Here is a 24,039-nt window from a genome sequence, read left to right as displayed (position 1 = left end):
AGATTTTAATCGATTTGACATAAAATCTATCTCCACCTTGTCCACGGTGTGATTGTTAAACGGACTATAGCAGTCGGTTCAATGGGTGCATCCCGTACATTGTGCGCATGCGTCAAATGAAATAGGCCCCGCCTCCTCGCCACCACCCGATCCGCCCCTTGGCCACTGCCGCTGACTCAGTGCCTTGCTTTGAGCATTTTCATCGTTCACCTGAACGCAGCACAGCAGCACAGCAGCACAGAAGCAGCAGACACTCACATCTTCGCCGTACAACCCTCCCTGCAGCCATGGCCAAAACAGCAACCGGTAAGCATTTTTTTCCCCCTTTCCAATCACGATTACACAAAAAGACAGAAAAAGAAAAAAAAAAAAGGATTGATGCTTCTTTCTTTGCATATTTCTACGGGGGTCTAATCGGCCCGGCCTGTGTTGTCTGTGAGGTGCGTCATGTGACAAATGACCACTTTAGAATCCTATACAAAAAATGCGTGAATATAAACGATGATATTTCAATAAATGATAAATTTCTATGTTTGATTCATGCGGTGATATTGCATGATTTCGTCTCCTTGGCGGTGCGACGCAAGCATGAACCAATTAGCCATTTTCTATCCTCCCGTCCACATAAAATATGTAATTCTGCATTTGTCTCCTTTTAAAGTCGTTTAAGATGTTTACAATAGTGCATTTAGAATTTGACTGTGCTACCTGCGTCTCCATCACTCCATCGGCCCCAATACGCAGCATAATGCAGACGGACCCCACCCAAGATGCTGATGCTGCCCACCATTGAGGCCTCAGAGGGCGTCATCACTTTTTCCACTGCTAAGCTACCAACTTGAACACCTCAAACCTTTTTTTCCCCCATTCCTTTACTTTAAAATAACCATCATTATTCATCGCCATTAATGAATTAAATACTGTAACGATTCATCATCCTTTGTTAGGGGGGGGGGGGGGGGGTGCGACGGTAACATGTAGCAGCCGTGCTCAAACGAAGCTACATGATGAGTGCATTGTTTGATCATTTTGAATTACTTTGGTAAATCAGGTTTCGCTTTTGTTTTCATGCACTGAAATCGAAATCAAATATGAGCCGAGTTTTGAGAGCTATGCATCTGACAGTTTTTAGTGTGCAACTCAAATTTTTACATTAGGCCATTCAACTTGATGAATTGAATACCTGGCTGTCAATTAAAACGCAATCCAAAACTTTTTGTCAATTCTAGTCATCCATTTTCTAAACCGCTTTGTCATCCTACAGTCATGTGGGTCAGGTGCCTTGCTCAAGGAGCCTTAGGTCACAAGATGATGCAAGGGGTGGTTGCTCCAATGTCCTTTCCTAATTATTTGGCTGACTCCATTGAAATGCATTATCGGGATTTTTTTTGCCTAGGAGGGGCCGTTTAATTTTTTCCCCCCCCCAACTCTGCAGCAATCAAATGAACCTTTACTCGAATTATGAGCATATGTGGGCGAACTGGATCAAATCCTCTCCTGGGCCATTTTTTGTTCCCAACTTGAGCTTTGTCTAACAGCGGTAAACAACAAATTTTAATCAAAAACGGATTTATGTCCTTTTTTTGACACAGATTTAAAAAAACACATCTGTACTTTCTCCTAGCACATCAGGCTTTGGAGATTTTTATTTTTTTAAGTTTGACCTCTAAAAGCTTGCGCAATACTGATTTTGGGTGTAGCTATGACGTTTCAGAAAAATAAAAATCCACTTGTTGCCTATTAATTACAGATGATCTATTATTGATCACTTATTATAAAAAATATTTTCTCGTGTAATTTTATATGCATTCTAGCTGCAAGTCAAGTTTTTATATTTAGCATTCAGAACAAGGGCCACCTATCTGGATTAAGGAAAGTAAATAACACAGAAGGCATAGGTTGGGCGCTGGAAGCTAGCCAGAGCCGGCCAGCCGGCCCCGCAGTGAGAACTGCACTTGTATTTGGCAACCTCATCACATACTGTACAAGCTCACAAAAGCGGCAGGTGAAGACAGACCGGCCCATCAAATTCAACTGCACACCAGGCAGGAAATGAAATTATTTAACACACACACGCTTCCTTATCACTCTAATGGACATCCAACACAAAAGATGTGTGGAAATGAGAAAATGGACTTTACTTTGATCGGCACTGTCAGCGAGGGATTGATCAATAGATTTCGGGTTACTCTGAGAAGTTGTCAGTAGAAAAACGCCGAGCTTTGACCTTTCTGTTGATACTTTATAAAGACTTTTCAACTTTGGTGTCACGCCAGCTTCTGGGTCCATATCCGGCTCCCCTCGTGATAAGCCACATTAAAGCCAAACGCTTGCTTAAGCCTCGACGTAAACGAATACAATGAATTATTAACAGGCTCTTAACGAACTTTTACTAAATGCTTTTGCGGGATGCTGACATGACTGTAATGATGACTCACCTGGATGATGTGTTGATGTTCCAATTTGCAGCTTACAAGGAGAAAATGAAGGAGCTTTCCGTCCTCTCGCTCATCTGCTCCTGCTTTTACCCGGAACCACGCAACAAGATCCTGAATGAGTTGGAAGGTAAGAATCAATAAACCAGTTTTATCGTTTTTAAGTCTGACAAAATAAATGTGACTAGCAGCAGATATTGAGGTGAAGCCAATCAACAAGCGGGCTTCCGGACAGGCGTTTGAGGTGATTCTCAAGCCCCTGTCTCCAGTATCAGATGTCAGCCACAACCTGGCTTCTCCCCCTAAGAGGGACATCTCCTTGGATGACATTGAGAAGAAACTGGAGGCAGCTGAAGAGCGGAGAAAGGTGACTAGCAGAAGACGCCGCCATTTTAAGTTGCCTGCTATGAATGATTCAATGTGTTTTTTTTTTTTTTTTAGCTCCAGGAAACACAGGTGCTGGAGGCTTTGGCCAAAAAGCGAGAGCATGAGAGGGTCGTGCTGGTCAAGGCTTTGGAGGAGAACAACAACTTCAGCAAGATGGCTGAGGAGAAGCTCCAAATGAAGATGGAGCAGATTAAGGAGAACCGCGACGCCTATCTGACAGCCATGATGGAGCGTCTACAGGAGAAGGTGACACAAAATGTTCGAGTAGATATAAAAACCGGGGCTTTGTGATATCCCAACTAATTCATGACATGACTTGATGACTTTGGTGTCATGATGTTGTTTCTTAGGAGAGACACGCAGCGTTGGTGCGCAGAAACAAAGAGATGAGGGAAGTGATGACAGCGTGAGCACCGCACTAAAGTCCCAACTTCCATTCACCCATCCATCCATCACTTCATCACTCCCCTAAAATAAACATGCAAACCTGGAGCACCCGACAGGTGAAGGACCTCACCACATCAAAACACTCAGCAATCAATCAATCACTCAAATTCAGTATTACCGATGACGACAAAAGAAAAAAAATCCGTGTCATACATCTTTGAGAGCTGCAATCATTTCTTGATTTGAGGGATCTGTCTTATTTTGTAAATATTAGTTTTGGGTATCTATCTATCTATCTATCTATCTATCTATCTATCTATCTATCTATCTATCTATCTATCCTTAGCTAGCTAGCTAGCTAACTAGCTAGCTATCTATATAACTATCTATCCATCAAATCTTAGTTAGCTAGCTAGCCAACTAGCTAGCAAGCTATTGATTTCCTCCATACTGCACTGTACAATGTTTTTTGTTGGATGCCGCCACTATTTTCTTGTGACTTGTGAGTTGGATGTAGACAGACGTTTGCTATGTATTCCTGATGACGATAATGACAATGATGTCACAATGACGATGATGTTTTTGTGTCTTTGTGAAGAATGTTGGGTGTACGGTGTACCTGAGGTAATAAAGTAGACTAAACAAATACAAGCCACCTGCTTCCTCACGCACGCTTGGAATGTATAAAACAAAATGTCCATTTGCAATGAGCCCAATTGTTAATTGGTGCTTCATTATGGTTCGGAATGTCTTGAGAAAAAAAAAAGGCCAACTGTTTCTATACGTGCAGATTCCTAAGGCCATTTTCCTTATCGAGTCCTTCACCAGAATGTACTGACGCATCGGTACCATGCATCTCTACTCCGAGACGTTTCTCTGATTGTACTATTGATTACGTGAACAAAAACGATGTGCGTGCTTGCTTGGCTGCAAGAGAAAAGGATCGTAACACGCGGCGTGGTTGGCCTTGAATTTAGGATGCGGGATTGCTATAGTATACATTCAGCACACTGAACTAGTAGTCTCTTTTTAATATACAGCACTGCTGTTATCTTGCCTGCAACCTCTGCTGCTTGTCTTTTTCTTCCCTGTCCTTCATGATGAATTTCTCTGTGAAAGCTTTGCTTAATAAAGATTTGGGGTTCTGTGAACATGGCATGCACCATCTCATGAGTTTCTACTAAGAGACGAGAGAGTGTGTCAACTGCCTAATAAAAGATCAAATGTTATGAATGGTTTTCTGTTGGAGAGTGATTACATTCAAATATAAAAAAATAATAATTAAACGGATGCGTTTTGAGTATCCTAGATTCCCCTATATGGGGAGGTTTTTCAACCCATTCATAATCAACACCAGATCAATATACTGTCTGAACTAATTATGTGGTAAACGGCTCCCTCTAGTGGTATGCAAACGTTTGGTTTTTAGTTTTGAAGGTCAATGCAGTGGCTTTGAGTCTTTAAGAACGGCTTGTTTTCAAACATATGTGCAATGCGTCTTAATTGAATCATTAAGTACACTTTATTTGCCTATATTTAATCGCCGTGTTAATAAACTTACAGCTTTTTAATGGCCCATATCTAAAGTAACTGCTAAAGTATGTTTAATTTGTGCGTAAGTCTCCATATATAGGTATGTACCTTTAAAAATAATGTATCATCATTTTTTGGATTTTATTTTAAGCCCCGCTAGTGAACCTCTGACCCAAGTCGTCCACAGACTTGCTATTGTAGGCAGCTACCAGCAGGAGGCAGTAAAGGATTTATCCTGACTGAGCTATGATGATGCCTCCACTTCCCAAATGAGGGCAAAAGTTCAGTGTGGCTAATGTTGAGACATCGTGACATAAAAAAAAAAAAAGGGTATTGATAATTTCTCTGGCAGATATTTTCTTTCTTAAAGTGCAATACAACAGGAAGCATATTTGGTATACAATACAAGGTGGTGCCAATAGTTAGCACAAACAGACTTAACAGCTAACAGAGCAAAAACGGCATTTATCTGTAAAGTTGACGTTTAAAAATAACATATAAAAGTGCTGCAGAAAGTGGAGCAAAAGTCGGAACCAAAAAATAGCTCTCATTGTACAACAGCCTCAAACAATTGTCTAAGATTTTCTTCAGTTCAATGAGTTGTCTTCTGAGATTAACATTCAAATAGAAAAAAAAAAAAAAAATCTCCCCTTGGAGTTGAGCAGTGATTTAGAGGCGCAGCTGCCGTGTGTGTGTGTTGCCTTTACTTGTGACCGCTTCCCTCCAATGTCCGCATCCTGTTCACACTATTGTCTCCGTTTTGGACCAACCCAAGACGGTGAGGTCAGGGCAACATTGTAAAGGATTTCCCGTGGCTCTTAATGATTTCCTGTCTATTCAGAAGGGTAACAATACTCTTGGATTTGGTTACTTACCTGGCACGAAGAGAAGAAATGGCCGCTGTAGTCCATAAATGGAACCTCATTACTTTCCTATGAGCTTTTATGAGTTTTTGGGTGACCACCTCGTTAGGTACACCTGAACACTTGAGCTGTGTCAGCACTTCCTCTTCGCATAGGTAATGAGGCTCGTTTGGGATGGTGTCAGGCAGGTGTGGGCAAAGTACGGTTCCAACAAATTTCTTGGCGAATAAAGTGGATTCTGATTGGGATTTATTGATACAAAAATATTACAGATATAAAAATGCAAGTGTCCCAATGTGAGAAAGTTAGTTTCCCCAAATAGTTCTGATATAAACAAGCAGATTGAATTATGTCATTCTATATTAAATACGTACATTACGTTGTTCCTTGACAACTTGAAAAGGTGGAGCACTGAGTTCACTTTTGCGTCTCGGTCCTCAAACCGCTAGCGTTAGCTAAATTAGTTGTCGGTTTGAATTTATAAAATACAATCATACCGAGCTCGGTTTTTCTTCTAAACAAATAGGAAAAATGGCCAACAGGAAAGACATTCTTAACAATCAAATAAGGCCAATTTTGTTGCATACACCTGTCTATTGGGCGAGAAAAACAGATGTTAAAGTGGTCGTGGCCCAGTTCAGCTGTTGCCCCCCTCAGTCCAGTTGCCGTCTTCAAAAAGCTCCAATCTCCGTGCCCCACGGCCTGTAAGGCTTGGACAGGGTGGAGGGGGGGCCGACTGCGCCGAGGGCCGCCGGGGATACGAGTGGGAAAGCGCCGAAAGAGAGGGGGAAGGCCGACAGCGAGGAGAGGGACGACAAGAGGGGCGGCGAGAGCTTGGACGTCCCCACGCTGAGGGGCAGCGAGCCGTTGGGGGGCGCCCTGAGAGACTCCGTCGGGGGCAGGAGTCTGGGTGTCACCGAGGTCTCCGAGGACGACGTGGAAGGTGGGCGGCTGTTCCCTCTGGATACTGGTGTCCTGCCCTGGGGGGGTTGCAGGAGGAGGGGATGGGGCATGGGAGCAGGGGCGCCACCGAAGGCCGAGCCCCAGGCTAAGTGTTCCAGTCCGGCCTGCACCTCCCTCTGAGACGCGTAGTTGCTCAGGTGGGACACCAGACGTATGCGGAGGGGGTCTGCGCTGTCCCGGCCCTCCATGATGCTCAGGAAGCGAGCTGTCTCGGCCAAACACTCCCTGAAGCCAAGACTGCGGTAATCCTTCGCCAGGGCGTGTGCCTCGAAGTAACCTGAAAGAGACGCTCACAAAATTAGATACATACAGGGAGACCCTGATCTAACAATGAATGAGAAGATACACATTTGAAAATTGTGTTGCTGCTCCATGTGTGTTGAAGTGACATCAGTTTATACTGGTACAGTGAGAGTCCATTGATTCTCAATATTTGACAAAAGTATCACAAATGGTACACAGTCTCCCTCTAGTGGTACATGAAGAAATGCCTGATTGCAGTTAAGTTGTATTTACATTTTTGAGAAATTTGGATTTAATATATAAAAAGTGGTTCTTTAGGTGCCATATGTATTTAAATGTAATCAATATCTATGTAAATTTACACTTCCCCCTATATTTAAGTGCCTGTGTATGATGTTGCTTACAACCATCCATCCGTTTTTTTGAATGACTTATCCTCAGTAGAATAATATTAAAATAATTTTTCAGATGAACGCTTCTGTATTTTAATTTGTGTTTAAAGCAAAAATGGGGGTAAAAGAGGGCTTAATGAATAGAAATACAATTTATTTAAATGGCCTCTGTATTGCAAATATTGACCAACAAAAGGGAGTCCACTGTATCATGCAAGAACATATGATAATATTTGACAGTTCCTACCTTTGCCTCCAGATGCATGGAGCATCTTCAGATGGTCCACAGTCATTTGCAGTATTTCGGCTTTTTCCAATTTAGCTGACCCCTGCAAAGCCAAACAAGAAAAAAAACCACTTAACCTTAGAGTCCTAAATGAGTACTGGCTCAATTTTTATTGGAGACTATAAAATACCCATTTTGAATTAGCAAAAAATGAATAGCCCCCTAACAGGTGAAGTGAAAAACCCATAGATACACAAAGAGCTAAATTTAAAACCCAATAGTAATAAAAAAATTAAAAAAAGGCAATAACTTGGTATGTAAATGATTCCTTTAAAGTATGTGGGACATATTAGCTCTTTTATTGATCATATATTTTTTTAATCTGTACGTATAGCAAAGACAATACGACGCACGTTCTGACTTGCGTGTAAACCACGTCGTAAACCGAGGACAATTTTATGCATGGCTATTTAGCTTGACAAAACAAATGTATCATTTTACCTGTTTCTCAAAAGCACTCGGCACCAGTCTCCTCAGCTCAGACAGACTATTATTAATGCGGTCCCGTCTTCTTTTCTCAATGATCTAAAAAAAGAAAACATTTTTTTTTTTTAAATAAAACAATATAATTTGGAGCACTGCGGTAAGTGAAGTAAAAAAAAAAAAAAATAGTACTACTCACTCCTCTACGTCGTTTTCTGGCTTGAACTTGAGTGGTGGTCGTGGACGGTGACATTGAACCGTGAGAATCCGCCGGTCTGTAACATGACATCACATTTGAGCAAAAAAACAATCGGTTGGAAAATGCAAAATAACAAACGTGAATGAAAGAACGGACCCATTTTCGTCCCCGCTGTCTTTCTCCACTTCGATGTTGTCGTCCAAGTCGCTGTCGGACGAGCTGTAATTGCTGCTTCGCTTCATGATGTCTTCACTGGAGTTGACGTTGGAGAAGTGACAACAACTCAACTCCGCGTCACTTTAACTTGGCTCACGTGCTTCTCGAGGGGGCGGGGCACACAAGGTCACGTGAGGGCTGTTTGAACAAATGTAAGCCTATTACATTTGAGCAGTTACTCGATGACGTCAGCCTATCTAATCTAATCAAGGTGTATATTTTTATGTCCAATATGCATTATTATGATTATTATCATTATTGTGGGCCTATGTTCTTTTGGACATATCATCTTTTAAATCTAGCAAGTTTGTATATATTATAATGTCAAAAATAATGATTTAAAAAAACGCAGTAATTCATAAAGGCTGATTCTTTTCCACCATCCATCCATCCATCCATCCATCCATCCATCCATCCATCCATCCATCCATCCATCCATCCATCCATCCATCCATCCATCCATCCATCCATCCATCCATCCATCCATTTTCTTCCGCTTATCCAGGGTCAGCTGTTTTAAAAACAGCTTAAACATGACATTTTAAAATTGTCATCAATTTTATATTTTGATACTGATTATTGTTGTCATTAAATGGAAGCAGGATTATACACGGTATTATTATGACCACTTGTATGAAATTCAATACTATATTTTTGATCACCAAACCACTAGATAAACAACTAGACTGCTGTTAAATAATTTAATCATGCTAATAAAACTCAAAGATTGAGGTTCCCACTAACAGTTCCTCCTGGCTTGAAGCCCTCTTTCTCCTGCTGATTGTTGGAGGGGGGGGGGCACATCAGCGGTCGCCCTCTTTACTGTTGTGCAGGACACACGGCCTATTAGCAGAGTGTGTTGTTCATTGTTTGCCGTCAGCTGTGTGATTCCGCCACGGCTCTGAATCGGTCGGGAGGCCCAACATTAGTGAGGCGGCGTTGCCGGGCTCTCCTAGGAAACTGCAAACAGGTCAACTGACTGAGCTTCCCAGGGAATCATTCATCCACAAATCAGAACGCGTTGGCCCACTGCAGGCTGGGAACAAGTCGGAGAAATGTTTTTAGAAGCTCAGGCTTCACCAAAGTGTGAGCGGAGGTTTTGCTTATGAGCGACATGAACAAACATACACGCCGACTTATGTACACCGCCGACCTATGAAAGCGTGTCAGTCATCTCGTGCCGGTCGGAGACACGGGTGGTCCACGGAAGGTGAGAACATTTTGACCCTGCTAATCTGCCGGGGTCAAAGGGCGCACTATATAAAACACAGTAGCTTTCCACGTCTGTGTTCTAAAGTGTAATCGATACACACTGAGTTAATGTTTATACATAAACGTGCATATGTATGCAATGCCGGGGTGCTGACCTGCATTGCGCCATCTAGCCTCTTAGTTTGGACACGTGGGCCACAGTGACATTTGGAGGACATGACTACTTTTTGCATTAGGGGCACAATTAATAATCTTTAATTTTCAAACGTTGTCATTCAAAGGAACATTTTGAGCCTTGAAATGGTCACCGGTCCGTCCCTCCGCCCGTCCACCTGATCAATTTTAATAAAATGTATGAATTAAATCACCAAAACTATTAAAACAAAGGTCAAATCTGGTCAATATCAAGGTGTTTTGGTAGCGCTAATCTGGCATCCGCATATGCAGATGATATGCTAATTAGAAGCATGCAGATGAGTGTTTGTGTGTTAATTAGTTAGCAGGATTATGCAAAAAAAATATACAGGCAATTGCCATGAAACTGGGGTGGCACATACAAATTATATTTCAATAAAAATTATTTTCACTTTGAGTCTATGGCAGTTTACCTGCTCATTTATTTAGTTTTGAACTACCTGGTCCTTAAACATCATTAAATCCACCTAACCTATCATAGAAAGGGGGAATATAAAAAATATAATAATATAATAATATATAAAAATAAAAAAAAACTCCACATAGGAAGGCTGAAGCCAATATTCAAACTGCAAATATCAAAACTGTGAAGCAGACGTGCCACCCGCTTGTCCACCATGCCATCCTCTTTACTCAAATTTACAATAGCCTGTTCCTGCCAATGTTCCTTTGCTGTACAAGGCCACATCATATTGCAGACAGGTCAATCAAATACGAACGCTATATTGAAAAGTCAAATGCCATTTCCCCTTCTGTTGCGATGAAAGACGTAGACAATGTCAGCTCTTAATCCTGCACTGACAAGTCTGGTAAGGCCATCAGTGGGGGAGGGGTGAGTGTGTGTGTGTGTTGACCCTCCTGCTGTCTTCCATTGCAGTAGCTTGTAGAGGAGCAGCTGTTACCTTGCTCCGTCCACCGGGTCAGTTGTTTTCCAGACAAGTGCAGACGAGAGGGAGCAACTGCAGGCCGGCCGCTCGTCCGGCTGGCCTGCACGCTGTTCCCAGAATGTCAGCCAGGTTGCGGCGGTGACAGATACAAGCTTCGTCCGACCTGTTGATGTCGTGAGGAGAGCGGAGCGGGGAGGGGGTCAACGTTCACACCATCTCTGTCCTGTCAGCGGAAACTTTCCCCTAAAAACATGAACAGCCGCAGCTTTGATTTATTTTTTCACTCCATTCATGGATATTTATATATTAATATTTGGTCTATTTAACAAAAGTCTATTTTATATATTTGGCGAAGAAGTCATGGCTATTCGGGATAAAATAGGTTCAGACACACATTTAAAAAAAAAAAAAAGCTATGCCACGGCAGCATGTGAATCCCATTTTCTTCAATGCCCACTTCCTGTCTAGCCAGGTGTCCCAATACTTTAGTGCGCATATATATAAAGGCTAAAACTGCATTTTTCACCCTGAAAAGTCAGCTAGTAATGGGACAAGTTCAGCTCCATTAGTGTCTGCCCTCTTCTTGCCCTTCACCCAGTCAGAACCATCAAATGACTTTTCCAGAAGATGAGGGGTGTGGGGGGGTATGTTGAGTGTATTTGGGAAGACATCAGTATTGTTTTTGATGCTATTATAGTACCGAAGCGATATCAGCTCCAATGCAGGGTCATGTGGTATCCATTATATGCAGACACAAACCCACTCTGGTCACACCTGACTGTCAAGGTCCTTCACATTAGTGCTGACATTCCTTTGGCCCATTAAACATAATTAGGATTTTCCCTGCAGAATCCTTGACATTTCACCTCGCTGCATCTAAACATGTTCCCAATCTCCACTTGACTCATGTGATCATTTTTTTTCCCGCTAGAAGCCAAGCGGCGCCCGTTGACCACGGCTGAACCGGCGTCTCGTCAAACGGAGCGAAGGAAGCTAAACGGCATAAGCGAGCATTTGTTTGAAACTGGCGTGTGCCCAGCTGCCTTCCTCCATCTCCCCTCAGGTTTCCCTTGGTGACCCTTTATAGTGTGCGAGGCCGAGTGTGTGCCGGCGGGTCTGCGTGTGTTTATGTGTGTGCGGTCGCGAGTGTGTTTAGGAGGTGCTGTTTCCCACAGCCCTGATCTAATTCCGTGGTAACTCAATCTCCGTGTGAGCGCTTCCCGGCGAGCGTTCTCCCACCCGTCGACAGTCCCCCTCTCTCTGGCCGGCCGAGTGGCTGAGCGTGTCTGACAGAGGCCCGGCTGAGTCCCAGCGCACCCCCCCCCCCTCCCCTCCTTGCTACCCGCCCTCCCATCAGGATTGATTTACTATGTCAACCGTCGAGGCTGTCGGCAGCAGCGGCGCTCGCAGCCGTGCCTGCATCCTGCCTGCGTGTAATGCTGATATCTTATACCTGTCAGTCAACAACTGTGTGTGTGTGTTGGCCGACACGCTCAATGGAGCCGCGTGCACAAAAAGGTGCGCTTTTGAGCTATGGCGCATTATGCAAGAAAAAGCAAATGCCACCCATGCCGGTTGTAAATAGCTGCTCCCGCAAAGGGAAACGTCTCCCAGACAGCTTCCATACAACAATGTTATCCTATGAAGCACAGTTTCCTGGCTGCCCCCTCTGGTTCCAGCCAGCACCCAAGCTCTATATTGGGCAGGGAAAGGACTAAGGCTTGAGACCCATTCCAATCGTTCCCTCCCCCCCTCCCCTCCCCTACTTCTCATTCTTTACTTTCCTGCCTTTGTTGGCATCGATTCTCATTGTGCTTTTTGGATAGGTAAGATGTGTTGACTTCCTTGTTTCTTTGTCTTGTTCTCCAAATCTTATTTTTTCCCCCTCCTCCTCCTTAAAATGACACCGGTATTTCGACGTCCAGGCGCCCATAACAAAAGTTTTGGGTTACTCGCGCTCAATGTAAACAATCAAAGCATCCTATGGTGATTTTGAATGACCGCTTGGACGTCTGGTAGAATGTTGAAACAAAACAACGTTGATTGCTATAAGGAGGCGTTTGCACGCCACGGTTTTTAACCGCGACGAAGACGGGAAATGCAAACATTTGAAATCCAAGAGGATGTTTTTTTGAAACAGACATTGTTGTTTCCATGTAAACACTGTTGGTGAAAATGGAGGATATGTGTGTTCCGCGCTATGCACGACAGTGGTTGGGCACTGCTTCAAAGTGTTATTAAAAAGGCAAAATCAATCCCCCCCCAAAGGGACCGTTGACTCCACAGTTCTGGGAAAAAAACAACTTTGCTTTACGACAGCTTTTGAGTCTGAAAGTGCAAACATGAAAAGGGACTTCAAAGTGGATGTTTTTGAAAGCACAGACGGAGAAAAATAAAAAATATGCAAGTAGGGTGAAAATCAAAACAACAAAGCCCTGTTTTTCGTCTTTGTGTTACTCAAGACAATAGTTGTGCACGAAAACATTTTTCGATTACCTAATAGTAATCCGTATACACATTTCAGTTACTGAGTAAAAATGGAGAAAAATAAAAAATAAAGAAAATATAAATACATAAATAAATAATCAAATAAAAATAAAGAAAAATAAAGAAAATTAATCAAATTAATAAATAAATTTGACTGGGTCATTGCACCCATTCCAAGGTCTTTTCCACAATGGTCCACGCTCCTTCAGCAAGCGCCCTCACAATGACCGTGCCCATGGCGTTTACAAGTATGCTCCCCATTAACACTTAACTTAGCAAGTCCACAAAGGCGAGATGGCAGATCACAAGGCTGCTTTCCAAATAAGCGCAACAGGAGACAGCACGTGATTTCCCCCCCCCCGCTTGGCCCGGCACAGAAAGCGGCGCGGTGGAGCCGGCTACTTTTAAGGCCACACATTATGTCGCCGCAGGAAAAACACACTTTGCATATCTATGGGGTTGTGTGTGTGTGTGGCGTGCTGGAGCCTTAATTGAAATGTATCTTCCTCACAGAAAACTATAAACCCTGAAATCGAAAATGAATCCACTACATGAAGGCGATAACTGAGTCGCTCGTAGGGCGAGTTTGAACGCAGCGGTAACGTTTTGCAACTGGGGTGAGTTACGAGTTGATATGAAAACATTTCTTTGGATGCTCAGTGCCAGCTGTCTGCATTGCAGTAAAGCGCTGCTTTCCCAAGCTCCGATCCTGTGGGAAAATGTGTTGTGGCCAGTAATTGATTCCGCCCTGCCAGCCCCATTACTCTCTGCTGCAGTCAAAGCTGCCAGTGAGCTGCAGCAAAAGTCCCGTTAGTTAGCAGCACAGCTCCTTTTACCCCAAAATGGCCACTCCTCACTCCGTTGCCATCCCTGTTGTTCTATTGATTCTTATTTCCGTGCATCATTTCACATGCTCTATTTCAAGCTGATGTACATGATAGTCATGTGTTCATTATCCATGCTCATTAATCATCTCTATTATTATCCGAAAGGAGATTTGCTTTGCTAGTGGGCCTTTAGAATATGATAAAAATAGAGGGTGGATCATAGAGTTAAGAATAAGCCTCCGAAGTCACCCAAAACTTTTAAGTCACGTATGTCATCACACAAAACCAAAGGTTTCAAGCTGTCTGTATTTATCTTTCTGTTTTGAAACTTAAAAGCTGGCCACTCCACGGCAAGTCAAAAAAACCGCAATCGTCCCCCACGTTTGTCATGTCTTGGTAAAAAATTAAACACGTTTGAACGATACACTTGTTCCATTGATCCACACTCGCGGCTGATTGGATTTGACAGCAAAGGTTAGACAGCACTTGCCACTACACAGAGGAGGGCGTTGCAGACATGCACGATCGCTGTCATCAACTTGAGCACGCACTGATTGCTCCACAAAGCAGCAATAACCCCCCCCCCCCCTCCCAAATCCCCCACCCCTCCCCTGAAAGTGAGTCATGAAATATTAAATGCAGTCATCTGCTGAGACGGCCGAGTCGCTTGTCACGGCCTAACACTTACCACATGTCTAAACAAAGGTAAGTGCCCCCGCTATCCAATTAATCTTCAATTAGGGGTTGTGCTCTGTGCCTTCGCATCTGTGTTTTCCAGTCTGAGCTCAGCAGGTGGGGGTGCGGGCCGGGGAGGGGGGCATACGTCTGAGGATTATCATACTCGGGGAGGATAATAAGGATGCTTTCTGACAAATATTCACATGATAACTCAGACGATGGACACAGACTATATAAAGATTTGTCAATTAAAAAAAAAAAAAAAAAACATCACGCCCCAGGAAATAATGTTTCCATGTGATGTGCTAAGAGATATTAGAAGCCGGAGCGATTCATCAGGGATTGTCATGACTTTGGCAGGCTTTATATAACTAGCAGCTGAACGCTGGACTTTCCCATGTTAGAGGTCATGAGGGCAGCCTCTAAGCACTGGGGTGGTTGTTTTTCACATAAGAATTCCAGCCCACTGGTTGGGGGGGGGGGGATCTAAGAGCATAAAAGAGAATCAGAGAACTGTACAGTATGTGCATCCCCCCTTAGAACGCCCACTGCAATCTGCGCCCGGTGGCATTACGCCTTGGGCAGGGGTCCCCGTGCCTCGCGCTTTAATGACAGAACAACTAGCTTCTCTGTGAAAACCCCGCCCCCCCCCAACCCGCCACCTTGCACCGCCGTCGGTGTGCCACACGAACCAGGAGCCGGAGGCGTGGAAGGATGAAGGGATGAGGAAGATCAAAGCTGGAAAAGCTCAAAGCACACAAGCGAGAGGCACCGCTCTGCCCTCTGTCTGTTGCACACACGCACATGCGGCGCCCACGCTGGCCTCTGGTTCCCCCCCCTCCCCTGAATGGAGTGGTCTCATAAAGTCGAAAACAGGGAGGGCACACCAACTCAGGTTGTGTGAGCCTTTCAGCAGATGGCTCGGACCTGCTTGGGAGCAAGATTTAAAAGGGATGCCCCCTGTTGGTGGAACTCGGGGGTGGCGGCCATTCACGTCAATACGATGATTGAAGCAATCGTTTTTTTTTCTCAGCGTGCAAGGCACAAGACCAACCGGCAGCAGCAACACAATCAGTGGCATGAGCACACTTCAATCTACTGGCATGTAAAAGAAAACAGTTCATGTCTACAAGAAGCCAAGCCCAACTTTTCATTTCCCTTTTGGCCTGGAGGATCTTCGCTCCATTATTCATGAGTCCCCCAGGTTGGACCCTGGGAACAAGCTGAGCGAGGCCCTGTGTCAATACGCAACACTGGCCGCCACAATGGGCCCGGCCTGCAACTACACTGTTGACAGACACCAACACAAAGGAGCTAAAAGGGGTCCCCCTCCGTTCTCACACAGACTAAAGAATGAGTCAGTGTGCTGCCGCTCAGAGCACTGTTTGTACAGTATATACAGCTTTTGTCCGTAGCCTCTGTTCTGCCATCAATGGGGCTTGAAGTGTTGATGAAAACCAGAAGGAAAGGACTTCTTGGGATGGCATCTGGATGTATGCAGATGCAGGCCGGCGTGCACATTCCATCATACAACCGGCCCAGCCCTGCCTCAATTTATGACATATTAAGTAGATGTCAGTTGATGCTAATGAATACGTCATGCGTTAGCATTTAGCAGAAGACAACAACTTGGAAACAGTAATCCATGAACACCCGTGTGAGGGTAAGCGCAGCAGAGAAATGAAGATTGGATCTCAAGGAGACTTTTTGGGAGTTACTATTCCAGACTGCAACGGGTTATCAAGAAGTTGGCTATTTTTCTGTACATAAAAAAATGGCTGCAAGAGAACTCCAGAAGAAACTAATAATAAACATAAGTATGTTATCAGGATAGGAATTCTTATCCAGGTTTTGCATTGAAACTCATGACGCCATCGGGTTCTGGCACACTTACGCCATCTAGTGGTTAGATATCGCACCTACAGAAAGACGTAAAAAAAATGTTTTGATGCAGCATAACCTAATTTTAAGGTCACTGCTGAATTAAACAAAATATAAATTAAGAACACAGAGATATGTTTTTTAATCCCAAATGTAATTGTAATCTCATTGGTATGCAGAGATTTTTTTCATATTGATTTTATCAGGTCATTTATCAGCTCAAATGTGTGATAGTTTATTTTTCTTCTAGCATAAAAATAAATTATTGTTTCTAAATGGCATTTATAATTATTTTAGTTATACTGAACCAATTACTGTATTTCTATGCAAAATGTATATGTAAATTATTTGTTTTATTTTATTATTTGCAATAATGGATGTAAAATATATAGTTTATCTTTAGTAATTTTGACTAAATAATTCTTAAATAATTTTTTGAATATTAGTAAAGTGGGGCCAGTTTAAAGAACAGAGTATGTGGCCGCTGGGTATATTCACCGTACAGGTATTAAATGATCACAAAAAATGCTTCTTTTTGTTCAAAATTGCCGACATTAATCAAATATTACTTTTCCGAATAACTAAAACGAGGTCACCGCTACAATTTCCTGCTCCGACCCACACACCAGAATTTGATTTGAAGACACACCTCTTAATCCCATTGCTGCCATGGCAATGGCAGCACCTGCTTCTTATTGGGCGGTTCCGTATCAAGCGTGCGCTCCAGTGGGCTTCAAATGTATCATTTCCTCAGCGTGTCAGTTTGTCCTCGTCTGCGTCCTGCAACCAAAGGGAGACTTGCATTTTTGTGTCTCGGAACCACAAAGTTGACTTTAAACTCCACCATGGTTGAGCAATTTGTCGGAACCTGGAAGCTGACTGCCAGTGAGAATTTTGATGAATACATGAAGGCGATTGGTAAGGATAAACTTCATTTTAGCATTTGAGCTTGCTTGGTGTTAATTGAAGCAAATGTTGTTTGGTACGGAGGTGTGGGATTTGCCACCCGGCAGATGGGAAACATGGTCAAGCCCAACCTTGTGATCAGCGTGGATGATGCAGGCCTCATCACCATGAGGTCCGAGAGCACTTTCAAGACCAAGGAAATCAAATTCAAGCTCAACGAGGAATTCGATGAGAGCACGGCAGATGACCGAAACACCAAGGTGGGTTTTCTAAATAAATACATTTGAATAAATTGCATTTTGCCAGCCTCAAAATTAAAATCTGTCTGCAGACCATCTTCACTTTTGAGAATGGCAAACTTGTGCAGAAGCAGACGTGGGATGGCAAGTCTACAACAATGGAACGAGAGATCCAGGAAGGCAAACTGGAAGCTGTAAGTTGTTGAAAGCTTTCACAAAGTTTTTTTTTTTTTTTTTCCTCCGACTTGTAACCTTTCAACTATGTGAATTTTGTCTCCATAGAAATGTATCATGGGTGATGTTGTTGCATTGAGGACCTATGAGAAGGAAGCTTAAGTCCAGCCTTGCAATAATGAAATGTATGTTGAACGACAAAGGACATTTGGGGGGAAAAAAAGTATACAATAAAATCTGAAGAACTGAGTTTGTGTGACAGATGTTTTCTAAAACTTTTTTTTTTGAGTGATTGAGATTTGTTTTCCATAAATTCTGTTCTTGCAAAAAGTTTTTTTCAAGTCTATTGAGGGCCACAGTTAATTTTTTTTACCTTCAAATTGAAGTCTGTTGCAACAAGAACAGTCATGTCTGCAGACATTCTTCGACCATGTGAACAGTCTTTTCAAGAATTAGTTTCAAGGCGTCTTTTGTGCTTAGCAGGAATTTAGTAGTGTCAGAGGGGTGTGGTTTTGGCTGCAACTTCAGACTTTGTATTAAGGAGGATTTTGTCATTCACTAATAAGTCACCTTGAGTCACTCTGTCTGACTAAACGAGCAGGATTTTTTTCGGGTTTTTGACAATGGGGTTTTGTTCTGAACAAAGACACATTTTCCTAATACTGTATCGGCAGTCTCCTGAAACAGGGTGGTGGTGTGGCCAAATCCCCTCTTGAGGTCAAAGCTGTGACCCCCCCCCCCTCACTTGTGAGGCCTCTTGTCTTGGATGCACAGACTGGATTTGTCCTAATTAAGCCTCTTTGGGGCAGTGGGCTCCTGGTGTGCCAGACTTGATGACTGCGGAGCATAATGGCCACTAAATGCGCCTTATTTTTTTTTCTATAAAGACAAAAATCCCCTGGTTAACATCTCAAAATCAAGCAGTTTTCCCCTATAACTGGTTAGTTAAAAGTATTTAGTTACAAATGTTCAATTTACATTTTATTGGTTAAGTTACTGATTGTCTTGAAAAAATAAAAAGCAATAATCTGGTTGAAATTTTAAATTGTGAATACAAAATTATCCTTTTGCTTCATCTATGAATAACTGTTGGTTTTATTAAGTTGAAAATGTCCAAAATCTATTTTAAGAATGTTAGCGAATTTGGCCAGTACCATTTTGTTTTGAAGGGGGAGAAGCTTGTCGGATTTTTTTTTGTAACCAATAGTTGTGGGATTTTTTTTTCCCCCCATTAATCAACAGTGAATTTATCTCAACTACATCGTGCACAAACATAAACCGTTTAAAAAAAATACTGAATTTACTACACCGTAAATTCCAACAGTTACGCAACACTCCCCTCTGGACTCAGAAAATACTATTGGAGTGACGTAAACGTTGCGTCACCTTCGTCCAATATGGCGGACAGTGAAAACACAAACATGATGGACTCCGATAAAAGTAAAGCTTCTAATGCGCTTAAACACCGCGGAGGAGAAGATCCACAGAGAGAAGACAAACCCAAAGACGAGAAAGATGTACCTGAAAAGTGCACCACCGCGGAGTATTGTGAGAAGTTACAGGCGTGGATGTGTCAATACTCCACCGGCTATGTGACTTGGCAGAGCTGGCTGGCGGCGTCAGCAGCCATGTCCTACCCGTGTGTTTTACAGTCATCAAACGTACCGTCGACATCGCGTTTCGATCCCAGCGGTCAATACTTCGGTGTCCCGTCATCGCTCAATGCAGCCACCTCTGGATCCCCGAGTAGCCAAAGAGGTGAAGCTGCGGGCGGGGCTGCAGTGCCCACTCAGCCGCAGCAGCTGCCACAGGAGAATGGCAACGCACGTAGGCCAGGTAAATAGCAGAAAATAAATGCATTAAAAATTGCTGCAACAAAAACTTTACTTTCGCTATTCATAAAAGCTCTATGTGCTTACTCCTCCATGAACTGTTTAACCCAGCCTACGAATCCATTCTCCAGGTCGAGAGTACACCATCCCCTCACCTCTCCAAAGACTCCTGGCTGAAGTTGTGGACTTTTTCATTTTATTTTTTATCAAAGCAACCATTATCATTAGTATTATGCACCTGAGTGGAATAAAGTAAGTTCATGCAGTGGCAAAGTTGACACTTTGTTTGTTTTGTGATATGAAATAACCTACCTTTCTTCTCTTTTTCACTCAGGGATGTATCCAAGTTTGCGATGCATTTTATCATCGATGAAATAGATGAGGAAACGTCGATGGAGGAGTTGCAGAAAATGATGCTGGTTGCTCTCGTGTACCCAATATTAGTTTGTTTTTATGAGGTGAGGAGTCATGACTGTTGAGGAGTACAGGGAATGTTTTGGGTAATATTGTCAAATTTTGCCGTACAAACACTTAAGACATGAAATCAATCAACTACAATTTTTATAATTATAATATGCAACAATTAAATTTTTTTTTCCCCCCCCTTGAACAAGCAGTGTACATTTTTATAATATTTTTACTTCTAAGTAGACTTTATTTGTCCCTGCAGATTGTGTGTATTTGGGGAGCTGGAGGAGCCACCCCAGGAAAATTCCTTATTGGACTCCGTGTTGTGACATGCGACTCTTCGGTTCTGGTTCAGCCCAACCGGGTTCTCGTGGTGCCGGCAACTGATGTGTCTCTGTCTGCGTGAGTATATTATTAATCCCGGGAGGGAAAGGAATTTTTCTGTCCACCGCTCTAACTACACTATTTTTCTCGACAGATCAACTGTGCGAGCCCTGAGCAAGAACTTTTCAATCGCCTTCTTCTTCCCGGCTTTCGTCACGCTTCTGTTCTTCCAGCATAACAGGACTGTGTACGACATGGTCGCTGGCACCATTGTTGTCAAGCGGTCCAGGGTCAGATGACCCGGATGAGAATTTCCGCCATCTGCAGATCGCAACTGCGTCAAGTGTTTGAAATGTGTGAAGGACTTATTTCTGGTCATTGTGCACCAGAACTCGACAATGAGGGTCTTACGGATCGGTGCTTCAGAACCTTGGTTTGTGTTTGCCCAAACAGCTGCATGAGCCTCTGTGCCAAGTTCATGTCTCTTCCTCAAATATGAGGAGGAATGACAGCTCGTGATTTTGCCTTTAAAAAAAGAAAAAAAAAATTGAAATCAAGGTTGAGAATTGAAACATTTGATTTTTGGACTTGGCTCATTGTTTTAGGTGCTTTGGTGTTCTGAAGCCTGAACTCTTCCTCAACTTGGTACGTTCTGGTAATCCACAGGATTTTTGGAGACTTAAATATTAGAAGAAAAGTCATATTGTTATGGTTGAAGTACGGACAATGTTGAACATATATGTTGTGGTCGAGGAATGAGTAGAAACCCTCTGTACCAAGTCCAAACTATCGCATTATAAAATCTTCATAAACTGTACAGACAATGTTCTAGGCTATGTTTGAACATTCCTAATGTTCATTCAAGTGTTAAATGAAGTGAAGCACACTTAAGTTATAATACTGAAATGTAAAAACAGAAAGTCACAGATGTAAAGTGAAGATAGTTCACATACATTTTGTTAATGTTCTTAAAAAAGCTGAAAAAAGAAGTTAATTATTGTTAAAAAATAAAAACGCTCCATTAGTTTTGAGTGATAATTTGGCACTGAAGTCTTACTGTTTTGAATATGAGTCTGCTTACTTTCTTAATTTATTTTTTCCTTTTAGAGTTTTCAATCGAAAGCCTGGCAGCCTGGTCTATTTACTTTGCTTTTTGTACAATAAATAAATATGTATATATACACCACAAACTTCAAGATGAGCGCAAATACAGGGAATGATCTGTTGTCCAAAAGACCACTAAGTGCATGATTAACATCGCCATTTTGTCAAACGGTTGTTTCTCTGATAATTCTTTGGCTCAACAGATGCAAAATAGTTTGCCACAAATGTTATTTAACTAAAATAAACTTATTTGTTTTCAATCATACTTGTGTCTTGTCTATGTGAAATATTTGCTATCAAGTAAGATTGTTTTTGGTCTGCTAGTCTGCAAAAAAATTGTCATAACGTCAATGATTAAGAGTAAATAAAATCTTGTTTTATAAAACTTGGACATTTAATTATGCGCCCGCTTTTTCAGCCCTTAACAATTCAGACTTGCGCACACATTAATCTTAGGAGTATTAAATATGTATTCACCGGAGCCTTATCTATCAAATATAGACTTTTTCAAAATATTATTTTGATGTATTTGGCTCCCCCTAGTGTACACTCATCAGTCATCATTGAATCACGCAGCCATACTTGCACGTTAATTGATACCTTGCAAATATTGCTACTTTTAATAAGCATCATTTTGACACACCTCTTGAAATAACTAAAGAGGACAAGTCGTGGGGCTGTCGAGTTCCCACACACGCTTCTGGATTTAGTAATCTATTTGTCCGTTGCCATGTCGTGTGGCTCCCATCCAGAGAGAGAAAGAGAGGGGGGGGGGGGGGGAGTTCTGAGAAAAGACCAACTCATTGCTTCAATTTATGACAGACCTTTGTGTTAAAGTACCTCATTGTGCAATGAATCTCTCCGTGGGTTACGCAACTGCCATCGTTCTCCATTCGCGATAGCAATAATTCATACAACCCGTGGTGAGAATCGACCTTGTGTTTGCAAATTAGAGTTATAACGGTTAAACAAACATTCGCTGGGATAATTCCTCAGTTAGATGGCTCGAGTAATCATACTTGTTCAAAATCTATCACCGGAGGTGTCATTGAAGTTAGGACCATATATTACGTAACGTTATGGACAAAGTCTGATGAATAAATAAAGCGCTGTGTAATTATCTTTGCTTTGAAACCAGAATCAATATCAGTACTTTTCAATATGCTCATTTCTAGGCTAGTGAATAAATAAATGTTATCAAGCGCATTTTCCGAGGCACGCTGCGGTCCCTGCTGCTGTTATAAAAATAGATATGCGGAAAGTACAAAACTCACCATGAGTGATGTCCAATCATGAAGTTCCCATGCGAGTGTGGGTATTAAATAACCTTTTGGACTTAACCTGCTTTTAGTTCTCTTTGTTTAGTGTTATGTTGATTTGGAGCAAAACAGTTGTCTTGACAACCACGGAGGAGTATTTCCTCTCTCGCTTTGATGACTTGGGGTGACGTATATTTGCTGCAAATAAATTATGTGTAAACATGGAAAATATGCTTGACATTTGGTATCTGTTACATTATATTTATTTCGATTTAATCATTTACAACTTAATTATATTTGTGACAATGTTTATTTCAATCTTCTAATTATATATTATCGATTTGAAAGTATACAGTAATATAGATAAATCTATCTCCAGCTAAATCTACACGAGATAAACAATATTAAATGAAGAAAAAATTGCGCACGATTCTGTATTTCAATTGTATTTAGCGCTGCCCTCTGCTGTTGCGATGCAGTTACTGCAGTGGGGAGTGGGGTCACCGAGGTCATTTAAGTGATGGTTGGGTTCATCATATGAAAACAGGCTGTCTGATCACATGACACAGCGTGTAAATCGATATGTTACAAACATGCTTTGAATGCAGCGTAGCTTTTATTCAAAATGGGAGTTGCCCGCGGACCAAACCAATGATTTACACCCTTTGGCATTTTCCAGATACTTTTGGTTCCCTGCGATTCTGTTACTCCACCCCCACAAATCACTCCCACCCCGGCACTGCCCAAACTATGTTGTAGAGACGTGCGTAAGCAGTGACTTTCTATTTTGAGCTGAATGAAAAGGAGACTTGGCACTCCGACTCAGCCAAAGCTGATTTATTCCGATGCTTTTTGCTTTCAGTATCTCCACGAGAAACTAATTGTGTTTCAATGTCATCCATGTTGGAAAAGACGTCTTGACTAGAAAATATCCCAAAAAAACAAACCTTCAGTTACTAAGCCACTGTTTAAAAATTCCTTATTCGGTCATTTCAGCCATTTTCCGCAGGATCTCTAGCCGCAGTTACGTCGTTTTAATGTCATCCAGACACGTCTTCAACTGTGACTTGCATCTACGCTCTGGGCAATTTGGATTGAAAAACATTCAGATCCTAAAATAACAAAAACGTTTCCAAACTTGTTTCCGGATATAAAACGATAAACATCCTCTAGTACAATGACCAGCCAGTGTTATGGGCATTTGTCCATAAGCATTTCCTGGAATGTAGAAATAAAGTACTCCCAAAGCTTTTAAAGTATTTCAAATGAATTTAAATGCCTTTCTTACAACTTATTTTC

General features: G+C 42.2%; 5 protein-coding genes across 9 annotated transcripts in view; 3 read left to right on the top strand and 2 right to left on the bottom strand.

Annotated features, from left to right (window-relative positions):
* The first annotated feature begins 158 nt into the window (after positions 1-158).
* On the top strand, positions 159-4,438 carry stmn2a (stathmin 2a). Of its 2 annotated transcripts, none has more exons than XM_049731041.1 (5): positions 159-306; positions 2,470-2,565; positions 2,627-2,802; positions 2,877-3,068; positions 3,173-4,438. In XM_049731041.1, exons 1-5 carry the CDS (start codon positions 288-290, stop codon positions 3,230-3,232), a joined length of 543 nt encoding a protein of 180 aa, XP_049586998.1. In that variant the 5' UTR covers positions 159-287; the 3' UTR covers positions 3,233-4,438. The 2 variants fall into 2 exon arrangements, with proteins under 2 accessions (XP_049586998.1, XP_049586997.1); XM_049731040.1 differs by having other exon boundaries at positions 2,624-2,802.
* A 1,399-nt stretch (positions 4,439-5,837) lies between these two features.
* LOC125975423 (hairy/enhancer-of-split related with YRPW motif protein 1) lies at positions 5,838-8,465 on the bottom strand. The gene is made up of 5 exons (XM_049731003.1): positions 8,268-8,465; positions 8,112-8,187; positions 7,931-8,014; positions 7,451-7,532; positions 5,838-6,845 (listed from the first exon to the last, which is right to left on the bottom strand). The coding sequence occupies exons 1-5, from the start codon at positions 8,351-8,353 to the stop codon at positions 6,277-6,279; spliced, it is 897 nt and encodes a 298-aa protein (XP_049586960.1). The 5' UTR covers positions 8,354-8,465; the 3' UTR covers positions 5,838-6,276.
* Positions 8,466-17,256: 8,791 nt separating this feature from the next.
* Positions 17,257-24,039, bottom strand: part of itga8 (integrin, alpha 8) — a 51,944-nt gene continuing 45,161 nt past the window's right edge. For all 4 annotated transcript variants that reach the window (XM_049730797.2, XM_068651757.1, XM_068651758.1 and 1 more), the window contains 2 exons: positions 19,958-20,117; positions 17,257-19,615 (listed from right to left, as the gene is read on the bottom strand). The gene's annotated coding sequence lies outside the window, so the exon portion shown is untranslated. The remainder of the gene's footprint in view (positions 19,616-19,957; positions 20,118-24,039) is intronic.
* On the top strand, positions 17,271-18,062 carry fabp4b (fatty acid binding protein 4b). Its single transcript, XM_049731042.2, has 4 exons — positions 17,271-17,412; positions 17,485-17,660; positions 17,732-17,833; positions 17,922-18,062. Exons 1-4 carry the CDS (start codon positions 17,340-17,342, stop codon positions 17,973-17,975), a joined length of 405 nt encoding a protein of 134 aa, XP_049586999.1. The 5' UTR covers positions 17,271-17,339; the 3' UTR covers positions 17,976-18,062.
* LOC125975419 (protein FAM8A1) lies at positions 19,211-21,746 on the top strand. The gene is made up of 5 exons (XM_049730998.2): positions 19,211-19,649; positions 19,777-19,897; positions 19,980-20,103; positions 20,316-20,455; positions 20,532-21,746. Exons 1-5 carry the CDS (start codon positions 19,211-19,213, stop codon positions 20,674-20,676), a joined length of 969 nt encoding a protein of 322 aa, XP_049586955.1. The 3' UTR covers positions 20,677-21,746.

This window comes from Syngnathus scovelli, chromosome 9, assembly GCF_024217435.2.
Source record: "Syngnathus scovelli strain Florida chromosome 9, RoL_Ssco_1.2, whole genome shotgun sequence".
In the NCBI taxonomy this organism is placed as follows: Eukaryota; Metazoa; Chordata; class Actinopteri; order Syngnathiformes; family Syngnathidae; genus Syngnathus; species Syngnathus scovelli.
Note: the sequence above shows the minus strand (reverse complement) of the source record. Positions and strands in the feature narration are given on the sequence as shown.